This window comes from Nilaparvata lugens, chromosome 12, assembly GCF_014356525.2.
Source record: "Nilaparvata lugens isolate BPH chromosome 12, ASM1435652v1, whole genome shotgun sequence".
NCBI classification, from domain to species: Eukaryota; Metazoa; Arthropoda; class Insecta; order Hemiptera; family Delphacidae; genus Nilaparvata; species Nilaparvata lugens.
The window spans coordinates 26,782,825-26,808,179 of NC_052515.1; the positions used below are offsets into that span (position 1 = coordinate 26,782,825).

Genomic DNA, 25,355 nt, shown 5'->3' on the forward strand with positions numbered 1-25,355 from the left:
ATATTATATATATATATATATATATATATATATATATATATATATGCTAAAATATTCGATAGAACCTGAAAAAATACAACAAACATTTCTCAAATATTGTCTGCTTAGAAGAGAAGGTGATATTAAATTTTATCATAATTAAGAAGAATAAGAAGATTGATTGATTGATTATTTGCCTTTATTAGGGCTGAGTTAGGACACCAGGTCCTCTCTGCCACACAACCCTGAAGAAGAAGAAGAAGTTGATAAGAAAAAGGTCTCTGTATGATTCCTGTTCCTATTGTATTTTAATGTATCGTATTGTATTGATTTGAATTTGATTTTTGGATGAATGAAATTCCAAGTTATTCACTGATACTGATGGTACTGATGTTACTAAGCAGTAAAAATAACAATAAAACAACATGAATGGATGATTATTGAATCATTAATCGAACATGCAATTAGTGATGTGCTATATTTTCAATATTAAATTTATTTACAAATAATACTAAATTCAAGTCAATTTCTTGATAAACTAATCTTTTAAACAATATTCCTGTTGAAAGCTCTTCAAACAAGCACTTGTTAACACTAGTTAACATTATAAGAATAGAGAAAGTAATCACTGTTTTCAGAGATTCAAAATACCATAATTGAAAGATTGAATAGAAAATTGAGTTTAAATCTGACTATTACAATTGAAGACTTTTTCAAGTGAAATCATCGATAAAGCATAGAGAAATAAGAATAGTACCTATGTTTTCTCTATGGATAAACCTTTCTAGTAATATTGTGTTAATATTCCATCAACAATAAAGAACTCCATTACTATCGTATTTTGCAAAATCATAATATAAAAACATAACCGACAATACCAATCCTCTCATTACTTTTCGTTATCAATCTTTATTTCGGAAATCACTAAACCTAAAACAAACACAACCCAATTCATCTGTTTGTACAGCGCTGTTCAGTTTCCTCCTTTTGAAGGCTTCAGACAGTCGGAAAAATTTTTGACAATAAAGGTTAAAGGTCAAGCCACAATCGTAGCATTGACTGATTACGCACAATCTTCGAACAAAGGGAAAGTGCTCAATACAAGAGAAAGTTTATCAATGGAAAGAAAGAAACGACGATTAGCGAATACATGTGTGAGAAAAGGAAAATAGAAGTGAAAAAATAATACAAGTTTGACACGATTTGTACTAAAAAATGTGACAGTTTTAGTGACAATACAAAAATAGATTTGAATGTAGCAAATAATAGCAAACAATGAACCGTTAACTGAATAAGGGAAGTTAGTTAATAGCTGTTTGTATAATAGGCGCCTGCTTGTAATCAGTAGACACATTTTTGAGAGGGAAATAGACTTTGAGTTCTTTGCAACATAGTATTCTATTCTAATGCATTAACTGTTGTAATGAATTCTATTGTATGAGACATGATAATGTACAAACTGTTTCTAGTTGATCTCTAATTAGTCTGTAGTTTCCTTAGTGATTCTAAATATTCAATCTTGTAATAATGAATATTGTTCGAAATGACCAAATGTGAAAACCAAGACTTACGACCAGGCTACATGAAGCATTTTTCAGGCGTTTTTGCCCTGCCGACTAGTCCGCCACCAGTGCAAAAAAGCCTGAGAAAACGCTTATTGTGGCTTGGCCTTTAGAAAACAAAACCAAAATCTGGCATACCTCAGGTTTAGGCGGCCACAATATCCTAGCAAACCGATGTATGTTCTGCTTGCTGAGCTCGATGCTGGTGTTGGCCACATTGACATGGAACAGCTGTGAGGAGAAGTCACGTGGGCAGATGTCGGTCTCGCCGCAGAACGGACTCACAGTGATGGTGTTCTCGTCGAGGGTGGGCAGGTTGTCGCTGAAGCCGCCGTCAATGTAGCGCACGCCGTGGAACTTGGGCGGAATCAGGCCCGAGAAGATCGGCACGAAAGCGCTGGCTAGTAGAGCCTGCACAACAGAATATACAACATTCACAAATTACTGATGAAAATCTACAGATTATTACAGATCCTTTTTTAGAGATAATAATGTGAAATATTTCTTCTGTTTGGTTTTGAAGCAACGTTGTTCTCCTACCTTTCTCCACTGCCATTATAACGTAGACCTCACTATATCAGCTGACATTTGTTTAACATTCTCTTTCCATTGTTGGTGATACGTTGCAACTCTCTCTTTCATGAAGAATCTCTGTGTGTAGGGAGCTTCCTCCATCTAGGGATCTAGGGTCTCTGAAGCCTGATGTTTTTGCAAAGCCGTGAATATTACCCCGCGAACCATACCTTGCCTATATGCCGTTTCACGGAGGCAAAGCTGCGGGACGCGTACTGTAGTAAACTAAAGACTAATCTTTAATTCACTTATTATTAATAATTAATTTAGTTAATTTATTTACTTAATTAGTTTGATAATTAATTAGTTAGTTTACTCATTTAGTTGATTTATTTACGAAGACTAATATTTAATTTACTTATTATTAATAATTAATTTAGTTAATTTATTTACTTAATTAGTTAGTTTGATAATTAATTATTTAATTATTTAATTTACTTATTTAGTTGATTTATTTACTTTATTTAGTTCAATTTATTTACTTCATTTAGTTATTTTATTGAACATACCTGTAGGAGATCCTCTTTGCTATTGAACTGTGTAACGATGACATTCTTGCCATCATAGACCCTCGTGAGAGAAATGTGCAGCTTCCCGCTTACCCTCAGGTGGGCGTCCTCTGGAAGTACCTGCCAGACAGAGAACAACTTATTACAATTGAACAAGAGTGAGTGAGATGCACTGGGAGTGAGAGTCCAATAAGATGTTTCATAGTGTAATATTACATTTTTTCTCGATTGGAATCGAATCTTCAATTCGAGATCTATAAAACTTTATAGTAAATATCAGAGTAATCGATATACGGACAACTTTTTGACTGAGAATTTATCGTAAATGATTGTGTTGCATGTTCCATGGTGTCACCGAGGCTGAGTTGACAGAATTAACAGATAAATGGATTATTTAAATAGAGATGATATATAAATTTAAAATAATAGTTTCAAAATAAAGTTTTATTGAGAACAAATGTAAAATGTGAATTCTAAACTTGTAATTTATAATTTTTTGGCGACGTGTCCGTGAAGTCGTCACTGGTTTGAGGTGTCTTTTGCTCTTTGCTAGGAGGCTTCCTTCTTCCCTAAAAATGATGGCTGGCTGTGTGTGTTCTAATTGTGTGCTCTCTGAATATTTTTCTGTTTAAGTGAATTTTTAATGTTTTAAATTGAGTTTTGAACAGTTTATAGTGTTCTATTTTTGTCTATAATTATTTCTTGTGTTTACAAGCCTATAGCCATTGTTTTTTCAACTACATAAGTGGATAAGTATTTAGCTCGTAATGATTTTAGATGCTTAAGTGTGTAAGGTATTGTTCTTTGTGTATTTGTGTAGTATATTGCCAAAATTCTTCTGAAGATTATAAGTTGATTTGCTCTGAAAACTGGATTTCTCATTCATAGGCAATAGATCCATTCATAGTTTATCAAGAATCTATTACGTTGGAGCCAATAACTTTCCTTAGGTTAATAGGTGAAAAATTGCTATCCAACCGATTTAGGAGAAATTGGTAGCACGGCAATAGAGAGAAGAACTTATTAGAAATTGGAATTAAAATTGAGTCACAGATAGAGAAGAACTTATTATAAATTAGAATTAAAATTGAGTCACAGACAGAGAAGAACTTATTAGAAATTAGAATTAAAATTGAGTCACAGACAGAGAAGAACTTAGAAATAAGAATTAAAATTGAGTCACAGACAGAGATTACAAACAATTTTAATTCTAATTTCATTAGAAATTAGAATTAAAATTGAGTAAGCGAAATGCCGCAAGAGTGATAGTTCAATAAGGTACTTATGAGAATTAGGAATGAGCAAATGAGAAGTTTTAAGAGCTTCTCATGAGATGCTACAATGAGAGAAGAGCTTATAGCAATTGGAGAAGAGTAAGTGAGAATCTCAGGAAGTGAAAATCTGATAAGATGCTTCAGAGAGAGAAGATCTTATTACAATTAGAAATGAGTGAAAGAGATGCTACAAGAGTGAGTGTCTAATAAGGTGAACAGATAGTCTTATCCTGGAAAATGATGATGGGATTATATTTTATTGCAAATATATATTTAACAAAATATTGTGTTTTCTTCTCATTTTTATAGTGTAAATTTCAAATATATATTAAGCAGAATATTGTGTTTTCTTCTTATTTTTGTAGTGTAAATTTGTTTTGTTATGCATTTATATTTTATGTAATGTAGGCCTACAGTATTGAGAGAAAATTAAATTCTTTAAAAATAGAAGATAAATATCTACTCAAAATATACAATCTTGAACATTTCCATTCAAATCAAATCAAATAGTGTTGTATTCACAGATCATAAACATTTATACAGTAAATAAAAAAAATCAATTGAACAGTGAATATTCCCCACATAGACTAAGTCTGGGTTCTTTACAATATTAAAATATATTTTTATAATGTGTAATTTATCTTATTTCTGTATAGGGCTACTTTTTATAGAAATAGAAAGAAAAATAAAAATCTCAGTACCCTCTTTGAATTATTTAATCACAACATGTTTCGGACATTGATGCCATTTTCAAGTGATATGAAGTAAATCATAATTATAAATAAATTTACTTCATATCACTTGAAAATGGCATCAATGTCCAAAACATGTTGTGATTAAATAATTCAAAAAGGGTACTGAGATTTCTATTTTTATTTCTATTTGTATAATGTGAATTGAAATATATCAAGTAATTATTAATAAAAATCACTGAAAACCAGTTTAGAATAGGTGAATATTTACTTGATATAATTTTACCATTCTTATCAGATTCAAGGAATTTTAGAAAAAAAAACAATAGAGATACAAAGAATAATGAATTGTAGGTACTCTAAGATTTTCAAAATTTATCATTTCACAGGAACATTAATATTATAAACAACAAAAAAATTAAATCAAACTGTTGAAAAATCATGGAATAAACGGGTTTCATTAATTTCTTCCTAGCCACTCCAAATTCTATTCAAGAAAAATGGAGATTTCAAGAGAAATTTCTAGAAATCCGACAGAACAATTTCAATGTTGCTCAACAGTGTCCAACTGTAACATTCGTTTGACGTCACGCTAGCCCTTATTCTGGCCAATTCCGTACAAAAATACTAACAATAATTGGAACTAACCAATAAAAAACTAAGCCACACAGGCCTTGTCTATCAAAACCATAACAAGAGGAGGAAAGGCAGCCGCAAATTATCTAAGAGGTCAAACATTCATCATCTCATCATCATTCACATAAATAATTAATTATAACCCAACCGGTGACCGGTTGAATTTGAACAACGTCTTTACAAATCAATTTTAATAGTACTGACGTCAATCATAAATGAATTATTGAATAAAAAAACGTATTGAATAAATAGGCTAGTGGCCTGTCAGACTCGGATTGATTGACAAGCGATGGAATTCCTCAAGAGATTTCCAATAAAAATAGCAGTTTGTTCGATTGTTGGCCGTTTTTAATAATTGGTCCATTGTTGTTTGTGTCGCTAGAGTCCAAAGATGTTATCTCAGCTATTTGCAAACTGCGAAGTTTAGTAGGGTTATTGTTTTGCAAACAAAAAAGGAGCAATAATTGTTGGAAGGTTTAAAAACTTCAACGTTCAACAAAAAAGAAATAAAGTACCGGTAGTTGGATTAAGTGACAAGTCTTTGTTGTTATGGTTGGTTGCAGGCCCCGGGCTTAGGTGATTGGCGCTCTGGGCAAATTTTCTACTGACGCCCCCCTTATTACTATATTTTAAAAGCAAATAATCTATGTCACTTATATCTTATGAAGTGAATAACAAGAGATAAAAATCTGGTGTGGTACACTCACACAACTTTCCTTGCTCATTGAACTGTAAGCCTCATTCTTAGACGAGAATAATTTAGGGGAATAACATAATGACGATTGGCGGCAAAATATTTGCAACTACGATCAGACTACTTTATATGTGTATATATAATTGTTTTCAGAGTACTTTTTCCTTTGTGTAAATTGTGAAATTCGATGATTTTTTCAAAAGACGTCGAAACAGCTGTTCTACAGATGAAATATCTAGACTATGACTGTGTTCTTTTTATAAACTGCTCTACCTACCTACCTCATGCACTAAAAGGAGGTTACAACGTCCATTTCTCAAGGATGGGGTGGACCCCCCATTAGTTTTCCAGGGAAAAGACTCATGCCAGTTAATAGAGCTGATAAATAACTATACAGGGTATGAATTTGAAAAAAATCGGTCAAGTAATTTTTGAGAAAATCGTTAAATGTCACTTATATCTTATGAAGTGGATAACAAGAGATAACAATATCAAGTCTTTCAAATACAACACTGTAGACCTCTTAAAATATTCCTTGAACCATTCAAAGCGGAAAATCCTCTCTCAGCAGAGCAGTTGGTGACTGCTGTGCTTAGAAAAATAGTCTACTTGGAGAAATATTCTAAAAGCTCCTCTAGATTTGAGGAAGTAAACTTCAATTCATGTTTTATAATTTATTCAAACACGTCATTGATTCCACCAAGTTCTTTCTGTTCTCCATACATTTTGAAGTGCAGACATTCATTTTCAAATTCACTTCTAATGTCATTAGGGTAGAAGGCATAAAGTCTGTTCGCAGCTTGTGGTATGGCCTCTTTCTGTTATTCTTTTTAAACAAGAGCAAAGAGTATGGTATTTAAATCTTATCAGTTGAATTTTCAAAAGAGATATCAGCTTATAATTCTCATGTTTCTTACTTGTTACACTTTATATTTCCGGTAGCCTGACTATAATATTTACATGTTCTGCTGTTCTATGTATTTTTGAAAATCTTGTGTCAGATATTTTTAGTAGGTATTTTGTTTCTCTAAATTATTTTCAACATCTCGTATTTGTGACCTCAAAAATTTGGCGCCCTGGGTAAATTCCCAGTCTGCCCATTTATAGCCTGGGGCCTGATTGGTTGAAAATTTTATTGACGAAGCTGATTGATAGTTTTTAACTACAAAAATAAACTACTAGTATTACAGTAGGTGGAAGAAGTGAACAGACAATGCCACATGTACATCTTTTGACAATTCATAGTTCTACAAATTAACTACTGTACTAGAGCACTAGTTGACTAGTTAATAGTTCTCAACTACTAGTTATCAACTTGAATTAATAATTCTCAACTCGAAAAGTTAGTTTGATACTAACACGAGTTAAATGCATTTCAAACAATCTGAATTTGAGTGTATTTTCAAAAAAACATACTTTCTTCAAACCTTCCAATAGCACAGCCTGCACATTGAAAGAGGGACTGAATGGGCCCAAAGTTCGAGCTCTTGCCTCTCTGATGAGATTAAGGACATCAGTGGTGATATCACCTGCAAAAAAAAACAAATTTATCAATATTAATCAAGGCACAAAATCTTGAGATTTGAAGAAAAAAATATCTTTAAAATTCACAAACATGAATAATACAGATAAAACAATCAGAATGCATTCACATAAATATCACACTATTTTGATGTTTTAAACAACGACATGCAATCAATACCCATCTTTCGGAGGAGACGATAGCTGACGGTCCCGGTTACCTAAAAAGTAGTCGTCATTTCTCATCATCATCCCTCTCACTCATTACCCACGCACAAGCCTAAGAGCTTATGTGGGTATCACCCTCAGTATTATTATTATTATTAATTATCACGAATAATTGACTACATGTCGTTGTTTAAACATCAGAATAATGTTTTAATACATGGCAGTTTGGAATGGATAAAGAAAACAACATAAATATCCTTCCTATTGAATACTTCCAAACTACTGTAAGGACTTCAATGAACTTTCAATTATTTTTTCATAGCTTTTTCGATTTATTATGCAAATCAATCATCAAAAACAAGACAGAAGACGCAATTGAAACATACGAAGTTGCGAACATTGTCAACAAACGGGGGATTGCAGTAAACAACTTTTAAATGTGTTTACTTCCTACATGCCTCTCGATAATGCAAGGACAAGGTCACATGTGGTTCCACTCAGTTTCAGTTCCCTTACAACTCTCTCATCTTCTCTTATTTGGTTTATACTCGCTATACAAGACCACACTCTCTCTCTTTAATCTCTCTCATTCACTTTATACTCACTAAATCACTCTCTCTCCCACTCTTTATACTCTCTCACTCTCATTCACTTCATACTAACTATATACAAGACCTCTCTTTCTCTTTATACTCTCTCACTCTCATCCACTTTATACTCACATAGTCTCTCATTACATCTCTCTCACACACATACTAATAATCCATCCATTCTCTCTCTTCTATGTTTGCCACCTGTTTGAAAACTCAAATATCTCATTCATTGCAGCTGCTTATCAATGCTTGCTCGTGAAGATTGGATTATTGTCATTTTTTCAGCAACTTGATTTTTCAAGTTTCTTTATTCTTCAAGAGAATTATGATTATCAGTTTCTGACTACAAATGTTGTTAAGATGTCTTTGCAACACAGCTCAACACAATACAATATTTGAAACATTCCAAAGCTGAACAATGCAAAACTCAACAAAACACAACAGCACACAAAATAGCAGAAGTATACACAGATAAACAGCACACAAAACCAATCAACATTTTCAGTCAATTGATTTTTCAAGTTTCTTCAAGAGAATTATGATTATCAGTTTCTGACTACAAAAGTTGTTGAGATGTCTTTGCAACACAGCTCAACACAATACAATATTTGAAACATTTTAAAGCAGCACAATACAAAACTCAACAGCTTACAAAATAGCAGAAGTAAATACAGATAAGCAGCAAACAAAACCAATGAACTAGAGATAAATTAACATCACATAGTAGCAAATACAATTCAATACAATTCGTTAATTCGATTCCAATTTTGGTTAGTTTCAATATTAGAACACCTCGTCTCACACTCAACAAATATAATTTCAACAAAATACAAAGTTGGTGTCAATCGTGTATAATCAGTAATGGGTAATGGGTAATGTGTATAATCAAGTGATGTTCTGTTAAGACTTATCATAGAACAACAAAATATAGAAGACTCCAATACTGTTAATCTGGAAGATTCCATATGAATAAGATCTGCCTGTCTTACTATGACCTACCTGTATTGTATAATAATACAGTAATGGAGCACTTCAGATATAATCTCTATGATTGTATTTATTTGAGAATTGGTGTATTGAATGCATCACTGTTTTTAGTAGACTTGAATTGATTTGTGGTGTTTTGATTACTGATTATACTTATCATCATCTTTCTCATTGGAACAAAATGATTTGAGTCAATGGGATGAATGAATCCACATCCAAATCACAGAACACCACAGGCTTGATTGTGGAAATATATTCTGAAGCACCGTTTGAAGGAAACTGAATAGAATTTATACTATGAACAGATATTGTGAATTTCTCCATATTAAGGTGAAATGAAAGATATGTTGTCAGTTCCGCATAATTTATCTGAGCAAAACTTAAGTTTCATTGCACTAAGACATCATCTTCAGTGGTCTTTTTTGGTTAGACTCAGTGCATATATCAATATAGATAATGAAATCAATATGAATTGAAACTTAAGTTTGGCTCAAATAAATTATGTGGAACTGACAATATCGTTTTTTTCACCTTGAAACTAAATAACTTCAATTTCTCCATGTTAGATAGATGGATGTGAATGGAACATCTGAGTTATTTCCAAATTCCAGTCATCAAATTCTCAATTTCTACAATGTCATTCTACATTTTGTTATTCATATGAGGTCAAACCCCTACCTTAGTAAAGCAATATAAATAATGAAATCAATATGAATATCTTTTGCAATAATTTATCTACTATATTTTGAAGACTTTAAAAGCGAGATCGATCCATGCAAGTTGGAAGGGTCAACTTGACATCCTCAAGTCAACTTTCAAAAGAGAGATCGATCCATTTGTCATTTTACAAGTTGGAGTCGATTCCCACGAGATTAAACCACACTTCTAGATTCATTATGATAAATTTCTGTATTTAATTATCTTTTGCAGTTTGAAGACTTTGGAAGAGAGAAGATGTGTTCCAAAAGAGGAGGAGTCTTCCATTTTGGAAGAGAGATCCATCCATTTGTCATTCTTGTTGGATTCCCACGAGATCAAACCAAACTTCGAGATTCATATAATAAATTTCTGTATTTAATTATGTTCTGCAGTTTGAAGTCTTTGGAAGAGAATTAATAACAATGATAGATTTTGAAAGAGAGAACCTTCCATTTGTTATTCTGCAAATTGGAATCCCTCCCTATTATCATCTCAGATGCGACCTTGAGATTGCAATGACAGTCCATAAAGTGGTTAATGACTCCAATATGTCAAGGTCACGCCCAATGCAAGCCGGCTCGAGGCAAGATTTGGGCAAACATTTGCGCAAACAATGACGCGAAACAACGCATACTGACGTTCGGTGCAAACAATTTATTATTTATCAAATTAATGAATAAATCACCGATAAAATAAACCTATTGGCCATCGCCCAAGGCCAGACACCGGATGCATGACGTCATCAAACGCCTACGTCAGCAGAATTTTCAGCAGTGGGTCAGAACGTGTGACCCATCTCAAGTCGAATGTTCCTTTGTTTGAATAGCGGTAAATTTGCGGAAGTACCTTGTTGTGGTCAGTGACCTAGCAGTTTGAAAGCAAAGTATTTTTAAAAAATATTGGGTGAATTTGAAAAAAAATGTTAATAAAGTTGAAAAAAGACGAAACTGGGCAGCTAGACATAAAGGGAGTTGATCTGGTATGGTCAACCAACAGTAAAAACTGGGGGAAAGAATCGACTGAGAAGAAATCTGGGAGATTCCCTGGAGACTAAAGGCTCAAAAATCGACTCGGAAGAAATCTGAGAGATTCCCTGGAGACTAAAGGCTCAAAAATCGACTGGGAAGAAATCTGAGAGATTCCCTGGAGACTAATGCTCAACTCACACTTACGCGACTCAGGTCGAGCAGAGACTCGACTCTAGTCGAGAGCATGTGTTTTGAAATGGTGACGTCGCGGAGACTTTAATCGACTGGTCTGAGTGTCACCATTTGGAAACACATGCTCTCTACTAGAGTCGAGTCTCTTCTCGACCTGAGTCGCGTAAGTGTGAGTTGAGTCTTAGGAGAAGTAACAACAAAACTTTATCCAATTCATATACAAGTAACAAGTGAAGTTATTATTCAATTCCAGAAATAGTTACATAAACAAGTAACAAAAAAAACTGTCCAATTCATTTACCATACTGTAAATCATACGTTACCAATATCTGGGCACTCTCTGAAGTTAGAAATTTTGTCACGCCACCTTCCAAAATGTTCCAAAATTCAACTACTGATGTAAAATTGAGTGGAATATAGTAAATCTTGAATCAGTGCAGAGAAGTTAAACTACATAGTTGTAAGTTCCCTAATTTTTGTCCCGCCCCCTTCCAAAAGTTTCCAAAATTCAACTATTGATGTAAAAATGAGTGGAATTTAGTTAATCTTTAATCAGTGCAGAGAAGTTAAACTACGAAAATAGTTGTAAGTTCTCTATTTTTCAAAAAATCTTCATACCACCTTTCAGCCCTTTTATATTTTTGGAAAAGCTGATTTCACATTGGTAAAGTCGATTCCACATTTCTTTATTTTTCGGTCCCTTCTAGATATCTTCCTTGCTTACTCTATGCAATAACTACTGTAATCTATGGTTTCTCTCGTTTCTTAATGTCTCAATCTTCTTCCGAAGTCTCTCTTGTTACATTCCTTCCTAGTATTTAGACACATTGCCTTACAAATGTGTCTATTGTTCAGTACATCTCAGTTCCTTGTTGTTTCCTTCTCTCTTTTCAACTAGTTTTGATTACAAGCAATCCAAGTATAAAAAAAATGTTTCTTGAAGATAGATCCTTTCTATTATTTGCATAAATCCCAATCGATGGCTATTGATCCTAATTGATATGAAATGGCAATTGGAACAAAAATATAAGGAAAGCCTGAGCCAGTTTCTGAAGGTTGTTGCTTATAATACAGTACCACCGGTATCTCTCAAAAACAATGTTCTATCTTACTAGTAGTTCTGTGAACAGTAGACCTCGCGCTCAGTAAGTTACATTGACCTGCTGTTATGTTATGTTTTCTCAAAAATTAATAAATAATTTATCAATTCAAAAATGTCTAGAAAAAATCCTAACATAGAGCTTTCTGTCCTATCGTACCGTGACGTGTCGTCCCGGAATGTGAGTGTGAGCGCTGTTATCAGGTCTGGCTGCAACTGTCTACAACGTTGATGGAAAGATACATCTTAAAGATGTTTGATGTTTTTGAACGGGTAGTATTACAGCCCACTAGACAGCTGATTTATGATGAATAATTCTAAAGTATGATTTTTAAAATTCATAAAATTTCATATCAAATGTCAAATTTCATAAAAGTCTATTGCTGCGTTTCGCTGTAAATGCGGGACATAAAAAAAAACATAAATATGAACATATAAACATAAAGAGAAATGCAAACCCGTCGACTTGAATCTTAGACCTCCCTTCGCTCGGTCAATAACTCCCGTAGCGAAACATGGGCGTCCTGCTAGTATCCACATAACATGGAAAAGAAACGACCAAATCCATTTACTGGAAATACTGATCAAAGTGACAGGGAGAAGGAAATAATGCCTCAATTGAATTGACTTCACTGTTCACTCTACTCAAGCTAACTGTATGGGAAAATTGAATGAAGGCCTGCACAATTTACAGTATATTTACACTATTTACCAATAATCTTAGTACTCTAATACATGTGATAGATTACACTATTTTTCATCATTACCCATGAATACTCTGTCCTATATGATAAATTGTTATCAAGATTACCATTAGAAGATACCCCAAAAGGAGTTCACCAATTAAATCCGGAGAAACAATAATTCATTTCCGTATCATTTGTACCGTTACTGGCAGATCACGAGACATAATTAAAAATAATCAACTTCCAAAATTGGAGTGACCTCTACAGGCTATAATTTGTGGAACGTTGAACCTCCGTATCACACTAAACTTCCGTATCATTAAAATCTGCAACAGTTTCATTATATTTCTACATCTTTCCTACCACTTATGAAAAGTTTCTTATTTTATAAATTCTCCTCATGAATTTTCCTTCACTAACACCTATGGTGTCATTTTCAGTGTTATTTTGTTTAATTTTGAAATCAGTGATGTGTAATTTTGTATCTATTTTGTATCATATAATTAACCAGCTCATACAAAACACAGTAAACCTACCTGTGGTGAATTCAATAGAATCTTGGGTATTAAAGAAGCAGACTGTATAGAAAAAACTATGGCTAGAAATAATCTCTGTGTAAAGAAGATATCGACAACTAACCTACATGTGAGTATCAAAGAAGCAGACCTATCAAAGAAACCGTTGCTGGAAATAATCTTTGAACAAAAGATATCGACAACTACATGTTATGAGAAGGTCAACCACACGTATGTTTTACAAAATAATATCCACCAAACCAAAAAAAGTAATGACCATTGATTCAATTCTTCAACTTTTATCATAATTTTCCTCTTCTCGTTCAACTTTTTACACATTTTCATTCTTACTTACAGTTTTTTCCCACAATAGCTTGATCCACAACAAATTCACAATACAGGTAGAATCGATCAGAGGAATGATTAGAGGACCAGGTAGATATGAGACATAAATAGAAGACCAGATTCATCTTTTCAACCGTGTGTCGGAGGTCACCTAGTTTGCAGCGTTATGCAAGTTTTTGTCAGTGATCGCACGATTAGAAAAAGACGAAAACTGCTTCCTGCTTTTAACTCATAGTTGTACAATAATCAATCCATTAAAAAGTAACACTTATGGCAACCGTTACAGAAATAACTGTTCAAAATAGAGGTTTTTAAATCAGAATTCACAAGTTATAGATAACGTAATAAGATAAGCCATTTTATTGTCTCTTTTCTGTATAGGGCTACTTGTAATATACATAGAAATAGAAATCTCAGTTCCCTTTTTTTGAATTATTTTATCACAACATGTTTCAACATTGATGCCATTTTCAAGTGATATCTAATATTAAATCTAATGGTAATAGGATAAGTTTCACCATGTGATACATTGAGATATTCAAGAGCTTTTTTCTCGTTAGCATGAATCATCTATACCAATCATAATTTTTTTATAAAGGCGAATATCAATTGATCTATTAAACACCATGAACACCACTTCAAGTTTCCGAATTTTTATTGTGCCAAGAATAAACCAAGATGATTGCCAAAACTCGTATTCAATTTTAGTGGAATAATAGGAGGTGAATTGAAAAATTGAATTCGAAAAATAAAATTGAATTATGAAAGCTCAGCGCTCAAGCAATCACCTCTTGATAACTCTATTCATTCAAATTTATTATTTATTACCCCACGTGGACATCAAATGTCGCTTCATTGCAAAATTTATTGATTTATTACATGAAATTGTTTAAAAATACTCAATTATAGTTAAGAAATCTTGATGTTGTTGAGTATTGGAAGTTTGAAATCGAGAAATGGCAGTAATAGTCTATAACAGTGATTTAGTTTTCCTGTTATTGGGGCATAAGATTATTAAAATCTTTTAAAAATATTGTTAACACAAAAAAGGGTATTGAAAACTCAATGAGTGATTTTAAAATGAATTTTTAAGTTTTCATGTTATTGGGGCATAAGATTATTAAAATATTTTTAAAATATTGTTAACCTTCTGGCAGTTGTTAAAAGTACAACAGTGTCAGTTTTTTTATGCACAAAACTATTGAATGGGGTGGTGTCAGTGAATGAGTCACCTATGCATTCCAAAACTTTCCCCCATCACTCCACTGAGTTGCAGTATCAACCGAACAATGGTTCAGTCTTTAGGTGCCATTTAGGAGCGACAGTACATAAGATAGGGAAAGACTGTATACGGGGACTGTAAACGAACCAATAATACAGAATTGATGGCTTTGCTTGATGTACCATATTGGGCTATGAAATGGTAATCATCCATATGTTTATAGGCGTGAAATAATCCAAGAAGATGGGAGAAAAATATACAATTAATTAATATGTTTTGACAGTAAACAGAGTACATAGCACTTGGAAAATTGGATGTTGTACAAAATACAACACGCGACTGCTCGTGTGATTGAGAAGGGCGCGACTACCGGAAGGTTAACACAAAATAGGGTATTGAAAAATCAATGAGTGATTCTAAAATTACAATCTAGATTAGTCGAATATTAAGAAGAAGGTTTGAAAATCAGACCAGTGTACATTTAAAAAATATTTGTAAAGTATTTTGATAAATCAACTATCAAACAGTTGGGAAGAAACAAATTATGGAATTCAAGTTTACTTGAAATGTATTGAGAATTCTATTAAGAATTATTAGAAGAGTAAAAAATGTTATGTCCATTCTTAGGTCCTACCATCAATTCTTTTATTATGGCAGATAAGTTCAATGATTGAAAATGAATAAATTAACAACAAAATACACTGTTGTATATCCATACTTTTTCACTGTTAAAATTAAACTTGAATGTTTTAAAATTCAAGTTTAAAAAAATACAAGCAAAATGAAATAAATTGACATTTCGTTCTAGATTCAGGAAGACTATTACATTCAATGACACTGAAACATCAACTATTTGATTGACAGGATCATTCAACAACTCAAGATTGAATGAATTTAATCCTATGACGATGAAGTACGTTTCTAGGACACAGTTCTATCTAGGACAAGCACTCCAATGTAGAACTGGACCAATTATTGTCTAACTTCACTAGACAATATTCACTTGAGATGGATCTACAAATTATCAGCTTGGAACGTAAGTTGAGTTTCTTCTCTTACTTTCATTCATTCTAATTTAAATATTCTTTCATTTCTTACATTGAGAGTGTATCTGTAATGTAGATGAATGGGACTGAGAATGAATGAATTGATTTGAAAATCAATAATGAAAAGAATCAATTATGAATTAATTGGAAATGAATCAATCAATGAATGATTCAATTCATAAATAGGTGAGCTTCACACTAATTGAACATTGATGATTCAAAATATGGAAATGATAGAAAATTCATTATTCAAATAATATAAAATTATTGAATGAAAAATACTGAGAAATTGTCAAAAACCACTGATTTATTGATAATTAGAAAGACCGGTTTCGGTTATTACACAATTGTCAATCTCTGATAAACTGCAATCAGCAGGAATGAAGAACTGGACCAAATTGGCTAACTACACTAGACAATATTCAAGGAACGTAAGTTGAGTTTCTTCTCTTACTTTCATTCATTCTAATTTAAATATTCTTTCATTTCTTACATTGAGAGTGTATCTGTAATGTAGATGAATGGGACTGGAAATGAATGAATTGATTTGAAAATCAATAATGAAAAGAATCAATTATGAATTAATTGGAAAATAAATCAAACAATGAATGATTCAATTCATAAATAGGTGAGCTTCAAACTGATTGAACATTGATGATTCAAAATATGGAAATGATAGAAAATTCATTATTCAAATAATAGAAAATTAAATACTCTTCACACTTTTCTCCTCATATTTTGTATCATTCATTCATTTACCTTTTACAATTATGTTCTTCTATAATTATAATAATTTATATTCTTTCAATTCTTTTCTATTATTTCTTAGGAAATTCATTATTCATATAATATAAAATTAGATACTCTTTTCACACACTTTTCTTCTCATATTTTGTATCATCCATTTCATTTCCCTTCTACAATTCAAATTCAAATTCTTTATTTTCTGCATAGATACAATAACAAGAAATGTCTGTATATCGCAGCCGTCAGTCATATAAGTAGAAATATATAGCCTACATATAGGTAACATCCATGTTGCCTCCATGAATAAAATTATTTTTTTAACATGTTTTTTTTTGAAATCATGTTCTCCTATAATCATAATTCTTTCTACTATTTCTTATTCGACTTCTTCTTCTTCTTCTACTACTTTCATTCACATCATTAAGATGTTCATTAATTTCTTTCAAGATATTCAATTCAATTCATTCCCATAATGAAAAACTGAGATAACTTGAGAGGAGACTATTTCAAACAGCAATAAGTACTTTCTTGAGATAGTCACGTGTTCTCAACACACCAGACAACACAATAGCTATTAGTCATGTGGCTGTTATTGCATTACTGGCAGGCAGAAAGCTGAATAGGAGCGGATGCAGTCTTTGAATATCTGATGGGGGTTTGAAAGGGGGGTCGTCCCTGCTTGCTAATAAAACAGCAAAGGTTAAAGAATACCAATCATATGGAATTTCACATGCCAATGAAAGAGTCAAGTTCATAGAAGAGGGTACGAGCTGTATGAAATTTTACTTGCTAATAAATTAGCGAAAGTTATAGAATGGGCTACAAACCTTATTGAATTTTATGTTAGTTATAACAGCACAATATTCGAACATACAAAGTAGGCTAATATCCTATTATTTATGTTATGATTATTTTACATCAAATATGTGACTAAGCTAGTTGATATCAATAAGGCTCTTCATGGATTTATTCTCTGAGCTTTTGTATGTAAATAAATAAATAAACTATTTTATAAAAGTGGAAACTAAAACTGAGAAACTAATAATAATTGAATATTAATGAATAATATGATTGTATCTTTTGTATGAGAAGAGATGTTGGGGTATTTCTCCATAATTGAAAGAATTAAGACGTAGATTGTTGTCAATTCCAACTGAAGATGTGACAGGTGTTGCCATGAAACCTGGTTCCGTAATTTAAGTTGATTTTGAACAAATATAGCCTAGTGGTATTGACAACAACAACAACGTCTTATTCTTTCAATGTTACACATGTTGATTGACATGACTGAATTGTTAATTTTAAATTGGAATTGTCTATTGACATGAAACTCAATAGTTATACAGGAGGTTATATAATATATTATCACTCTTCGTAGAGTGCTAGGAGCATATGAGTGCACACAATAATGTATCAAATATTGGATGTACTGCTATTGAAGAGGGAATTGACCATCAAGCCATTATTTTTATGAGATACCATAAATTACAAGTTAGTTGGACAAATTTATCTTTATAGTTGATTTCTTTTATGAAGTAGGCCTAAATAATGAATAGCAGGTCGTGATTGAGATAAAAATTTAATAAAGGGTAGTATGTTTTTTTATTACTATCGTATTTCATAAAACTTTAGAGTGAAAAACACTCACATTATATGATGTGGCGACGTCCGTTTCTTGCTGGTATTGCACATTTTCAAGCCAAACAGAAACTAAAGTATTGAACTGAAATTGTACTTCAGTAAACTGAAATACTCTAGTTCTAGTTTCTGTTTGGCTTGAGAATGTGCAATAGGCCTACCAGCACGAAACTGACGTCGCCTCATCAAAGAATGTGAGTGTTTTTTTTTCACTTCAAGTTTTTTGAAATACGATAGTAATTATAAAAGTGAAAACAAGATGGATAACCAACAAAGGATGGTTTTTGATTTGAAACTGTAAAAAATGGAGAGTTATTGGCTATGATGAAGAAAAAGCAGTAGCCTCCTGGTAGATTTTCCAGCTTATTATTCATTGATTTTAGAAAAGAACACTGAATGTTCGCTAATTAATAATCATTCTTAATTCTTACTATCATCACCTCAAAATTATATTCAAATATATTAATGATCTCATAGCATGAGTTCATCATACTTCAGACACGCGACAACTATTTGTCAAAATATTTTCCTCGCAAAGCACATATCATAAAGCATGAGATAAGATGCACAAAAACAAAAACAAATGACCTTGTGATTAGATGGGAAACACGTTTATTGTGTATACTTCAGATTCATAGAAGAATTCTCTGATAAGATCTCCAGTATTTTTTCCAACTGGAAAATGAGATGGACTGTAGCCTATTATGTGAGTAAGTATTGCTAATAATGCTCAAATCTGGAATTACGATTTTATCGTGGAAATTATTGAAAAATTGTTGTGGATCCAACTATTGGAACGATTCATTCCAGAATAAAACTATTCAAAAAAACTGTATATTTCTATCTCTTTTCTGTATAGGGCTACTTTTTATAGAAATAGAAAGAAAAATAAAAATCTCCGTACAATTTATGAATTATTTAATCACAACATGTTTCGGACATTGAATAAGAATCTTCCAGCAGTATTTATTTATTCACTTCATATCACTTGAAAATGGCATCAATGTCCGAAACATGTTGTGATTAAATAATTCATAAAGGGTACTGAGATTTTTATTTTTCTTTCTATTTCTGTATATTTCTTCTTTTTCCATATCTTTCATCTTATTTTTATTGAAAATTGTATTATGTTGAAAATTATTATAAATGTGTGAAGGAGGCAAAATGCGTTTCCACCTTTTGTCTTCATTAATGAATAAAAGGATTTTTATAATTTGATTTGTGTAATCCAATATACACGAGACTCACATTCTCGTGGTACTTTTTCTCGTTAGTTACGAAATAATTATCAGAATTGGTGATTTCGTGAATTGTCTTGTATGATTCTAGAATGCATAATGAGTCATTATTATGTTATATCCTACTCATCATTCATTTTTTCTCAATCTTGGGTCTCTTTCGATTAGAGGAAATGTTGAGGGCAGAAACTATCAAATCTATTTTGTGAGTTTTTTTTTCAAGTTATTTAAGATAATTTTCTAGTTAATCTTCTCATTATGAGTATGATTCTATTGTGAAGATTTATTGAGCTTACTTTTGTTGTTTTCAAGAGACAGAGAGAGAATGTAGAGGGCAGAAACTATCCAATCTAACTGCATCAATTTTTTCAGTTAATATAGATAGTTTTCTAGTTTTTCTTCTGACTATGAACATAATTATACTGTAGGTATAATTTTATACCTACTAATTTCAATTTTAATTATGTTCACCCTAGTTGAACATAATTATACTCATAGTTACTGAGATTATTTTTGTTGTTTTTATGAGACGATTGGAGATAGAGAGTGGCAATCGGAGAAATTATCCTCTGGCATAAGTAAAGTTACTCAATTTTACATTGGTGTGTTGAGATCTACAAAATCAGTTTCAGTACTTTCTTAAAAGTTCATCAGAAATGCCATAAGATTACAATAATCTTGTTTGTTCAACTGATGAGAAAGTATAAATTCTATTCGCATACCAAATAAACATCAAGTAACCACCAAAGATCAAGAAAATTGTATTGCACCACACTCTTCAATAAATGTTAGGTATTGGCCACCATTCAACAAACATTGATGTTTGTTCAACTCAGTTCAGAGGCGTTTGTGTGATAAAATTGTTCAGACAGATTTATTCTATTAATGGCTGCAGAAACTAGACACTGAGTATCAACACCCTAGTTGATAAACTGTGCAAAACGTAAATATTTATTTAGATAAAATAATGAAAGTTATAAGTTGTAGTATATGTGAATTGAGAAATAACTTGACAATATTCCAAAATCTAACTTAAACCATAACTAATGGTTCAACTTCAGGAAAAAGCAAATAAGTGATAAAAATTATCAAGATATGAGCTTTGAGCTTCAAAACTAGACCTAAAAAAACTACAATAGCCTATTCCAAACCTTGATTTCCTTTTACTACAAAACAAATAGTGATTAGCACGTGCAGTCTACATGAAATTACGATAATCGAGTTCAAAGAGTCTATATTGCAAATAGATTGAATCATCTAATAATCAAATAATAAATAATTGTACAAACTGATGTTATACGATTTGGATTGTTCTAGATAGAAAGTTCAGCTCAAGAAGCCTTCAAACATGATCAATCTTGAAAAAGAAAGACCCAAGTTATCTTTACTTATTTCAGAGGTTGTACAAGCAATGCACATGAAATTTGATAAAGATTGATAGATAATACGTGCTAGTTTGTAGGATTAGTAATTTGAACTTTTCACAGTGATCTCAAAAGGTAGTAAAGCTTGACTATTATGCCGAATCAGCAGACGAAAACTAGCAATTTTATTAGCAAGACATTGACGAATAAATTTTTAAGTATCATCTGAGTATATTGCAATTTAATAACTTTGGAAATATTGTTGAATGTTTGAAAATTATAAAAAATTTAGCTTTTAAGACACAGTAAGAAAATGTCTAAAAAGTGGGCTAATCATGAATGAAATAAATTAGGTTATGTTAAAACTTACCGATTGGGAGATCACAAAGTAGACAACAGGCAGCAATTGCTCCAGCAGAAGCTCCCGATATTTTGTTGAGAAGTAGATGAGGAGCATATTTTTTGAAACACACAGCAACTCCCACATGGTAGATTCCCAAGAATCCACATCCCGCAAACGAGAGATTCATGTTGGCTCAGCCTCTAGTCTGAGCTAGCCTGAATTCCCGATAATATTGTCTTTGAAGATTCGACACAACTTAAACAAACTCAAAACACGACCGTAACTGAAGACAAAATTGCACAGAAATTGATAAATGAGTAGGTGGCCTACGATTCCCTGGGAACGACTGCTACCTAACGAAAGTATAAATTCGACTAACAGGCAGCGACAATAGCTCTCGCATTTTGTTTTCCCTCTTATCTCTAGAACAGCACAGATCCAAGATACCAGCAATACTCACTCAACAATAGATAAGCACACAAACTAAATAAAATCACGTCATAACAAGAATTTGTGACGTACAGTTATCTTTGGACAAACAAACTAGGTTATGGTGGTGGTAAACAGCCAACAGCTGATAGGTCTTCAGCTGCTAATGTTTAGTTCTTATTTTCGCCGTTGGTAGCGCCACGCTACAGTCAATAGATTTTTGCGCGCTCTATTTGAATGTTTTTTAAAAGTATGATGCACTCAAGCGTAAATTAATACCGTATAGAAAATTATATTAATTTTGTCTTAAGCTCAAGAAGAGAAATAGATTTTTGATTGAATTGAAAATACAGTTCATCAAATTTCAAACGTGGATGTGATTTTTCTGTATGGTATCTGTTTTTATCTTATGAAAAACGTACTTCTTTCAAAATAATGGTATCTTTGGCACAAAGAAAAGAACAAAGATCTCTACTTTCTCATATGAAGAAAACTCTTGAACAATTTTATTTTTTCTGTATGAATGACCAGCATTTATGAAGGTTTTAAGTTTACAAATAAATAAACAAGTTTTGAAATAGACTATACATGTTTGGTGATAACATGATATCAAAAATACGGTACCTACCGTACACGATAGTGTAGACTATTATAGTGAGGTCCATGTTATAATGGCAGTATTTGATCAACTTTGGTGTTGCTATCCTTGTCTATTATCCCACAAAACTCATAGCAGTATCGTTTTCTAGTTCCACAACGTTGCCAAATAAGTTTTTAAAAATGTAGAAATATAATTAATCAAGGCAGACAAACGGCAACTCTGTTCTCCTATCTTTATCCACTGTCATTATAACGAGGACCTCACTATACAGAGATGGAATCAATGTTAAATAAAATTATTTTTTACCGTACTCATATAGCCTAAAACACGAGAATCAAGGATATTGACAACTTATTTGAATTCACAGTAATACGGTACAGTAGCCTACCTAGTATTTAGTGTGTTGTTAAACAAAAATATGAAACTTTTCCAATAAAATTGTTATTTTTAAAAGAAGTTTTTCTAGTTACATAGGTTGAAAATACTTAGTTTTAATAGGTCAATAATATTATTGCAGTGTATTTTTCTATCGGAGTACATATTACAATCATTTTTATCTTGAAAAGAAATATTGACTTGAGAGATTACGTCACATAATTTTCTGTGAAATATAAAATATCTAGAAATACTGATAAATATATAAATCGATACAGTTCACTTGTTATAATTGAACTTGATAGTTTCATGAGTATGATATAACAAAAATGCTAACAAAGACATAAAAAATATTACTGTACCTCCTTCTCTTTCTTTATCTGCATGAATCACCCAATCAAAAATTTTGACGTGAAATTACGTATGAGTGCATCCTCATTAGAGCAACGTAATTGCTTCTAATCAGCCTAAATTTTCCCAACGAATTATCTTATCGCAATTTCTAGAATCGCATAATAGATTACAGAAAATTCCATAGAATCAAGTTAGGGTGTAATGACCTTTGCAAATGGGAGTCATGCTGGCTAGAAGGGTAATTAGTTTTGATGAGTTTATCTGTTTCTGCACATGGTGAAGCACTCAGTATATGATCAAGCAATTTTCACTGGAGCATTAAAGCGTAAAACCGATATAGCTTTCTCTCCCTAGTCATAAACAAAAGAAGAAACTTGTTTGAAAATTTCCGTATCGAGTGAAGAATTTTTCGAATGTTTCTGGTTCATCCAAGATAATGGTATGATCTCTTTATTGTTAGTCTACTGCTGATATCAAGTAACTTTCTAGAAACACAACAAAGCGGAGATTGTTTATTCTTTTATTTCAAAAAAATAATATGGTTGATCTTGTTCATATATACATCTAAGTTAATTTTGAACTGGAAGAGCAAGAAATTCAATAACCAGCAAATAGGTACTGCGAATTCACATGTGAATTTGAACACTTTCACGACAAAAAAGGATTTTAATTACCAGTTGTAATGAAAAAATGTCAAATTAATTGGTCAATGAAAAATTATGACCAATAAAAAGTGAGCAATTAGCATCAATATTAATCTTTAAAAATCTGTTATCCTTTCTGTTTTTTATTTGCGTCATATATTTTATTCTATAATTGTATCTTGAGTGATGTGATATTCAAATTTGAATTTTTAATAGTAGTTGACAACATATTTTTCTTTGTGTTTATTAAATTTATTTTGCTAAAATCCATGTTTATTCTGGCTCTTGCATATAGGTTTCAAAAACGCAATAAAATTTCACAATGTTTTATCCTGAACAATGGAATAAAGATGTGTAAATAAGCCTTCTAAGATAAAGAATTGCCGTTTTAACAGAATGTACCTTGGACCAGAAAGACCTACAATATGACAAAGAACTTGCATAAACGAAAACTAGTAAACTCAATTTTTAATCCGTTCCATTTCAAAGTTTATCTAGCAAAGTAATGCTGGGCATAAGAGTTCTATTATTGACATAGTGATTATGATATAGCCTAAAGGATATTGCGCTTCGAAATAACACAGTTTCAGATTTACCAATGCCTGAGAGATTTGAATATGTTTGTATTGTCCTATTGTTCATCACAGGATAATTTCGATTTTCGAATAGATGCGTTTAATGACAGATTATAGGCCTAATCTACCGGAAGTATAATGGCTTCATTCAAAGTAAATACTCTCCTCACATTTGTGCTATATTTACTTGACAGGGAAACCGGAGTTGAAAATTCTTGAGGGGAGATTAAAAGTGAGTAAACAGAGGTATTGGAGATAGGCCTTGTAAGTAAATAATATTGGGTGATTATGTATGTTACTCCAACTCTGTATTATTAGTCATAAGCAGAGAGTTATGATAAAGTAATAACATATCAGACACCATTATACAATAAGTATTGTCTTTTGTGAGATGTTGATAACGTTTTGAATTGAGGACAACATCATCAAAATTGTGTTGATTGATATTCAAGAAAATATATAGGTACTTTTTCAATCAGAAAACAACTTGTTACGGCGTAATATATATTTATGAATGATTTGAAAATATTCGTTATGTAACAAACTTGTTGATTGGGGGTTGTTTTTTTCACAAGGGAAAGTATTTCCAAAGAGCATGATTTGAAATGAGTTCATATAGGTAGAAGATTGATAGAAAGAAAGTATTGGATAGTTCAAATAGATAGATAGGCTTAGATATGAAGTTGGAAAGAAATATGAATAAATAGATAGAAATTTCTATAGATTATTTTTCTGTAGTATCACTTTTCAATCCGTCATACTTTATTCCATGTTGAAGTATTCATAGAGATCGCATAGATTTTAGAATTTGATAAAGTTTGTAGAGTGGATATTGATGTTAAGGAACTTTTCCATGATTGGAGAGACTTGAGATTTTGTCAATATCCCACTTTATCCCAATAAAAATATTATTATTTATATACGGTATTAGATAAATAAATAAATATTTTACAGGAGCATGCTTTCGTGTGAGATGCATGCAACTCCACACGAAAGCATGTTCCTCTAAAATAATATTTCAATAATAGAATTATTGAAATAATTATCCTATTTTCAATCCAAACACAACATTCGTGTGTGATGCATC

The 25,355-nt window shown here is 31.9% G+C and overlaps 1 protein-coding gene across 1 annotated transcript in view; it reads right to left on the minus strand.

Moving 5' to 3' along the window:
- LOC111053138 (1-acylglycerol-3-phosphate O-acyltransferase Pnpla3) overlaps positions 1 to 21,840 on the minus strand; it is a 44,273-nt gene extending 22,433 nt beyond the window's left edge. The window contains exons 1-4 of the mRNA XM_039439277.1: positions 21,318 to 21,840; positions 7,336 to 7,448; positions 2,624 to 2,743; positions 1,680 to 1,952 (exon numbers count right to left, since the gene is read on the minus strand). Coding sequence (XP_039295211.1) covers positions 1,680 to 1,952; positions 2,624 to 2,743; positions 7,336 to 7,448; positions 21,318 to 21,477 — 666 coding nt within the window. The 5' untranslated portion in view covers positions 21,478 to 21,840. The remainder of the gene's footprint in view (positions 1 to 1,679; positions 1,953 to 2,623; positions 2,744 to 7,335; positions 7,449 to 21,317) is intronic.
- Between the last annotated feature and the right edge of the window lie 3,515 nt (positions 21,841 to 25,355).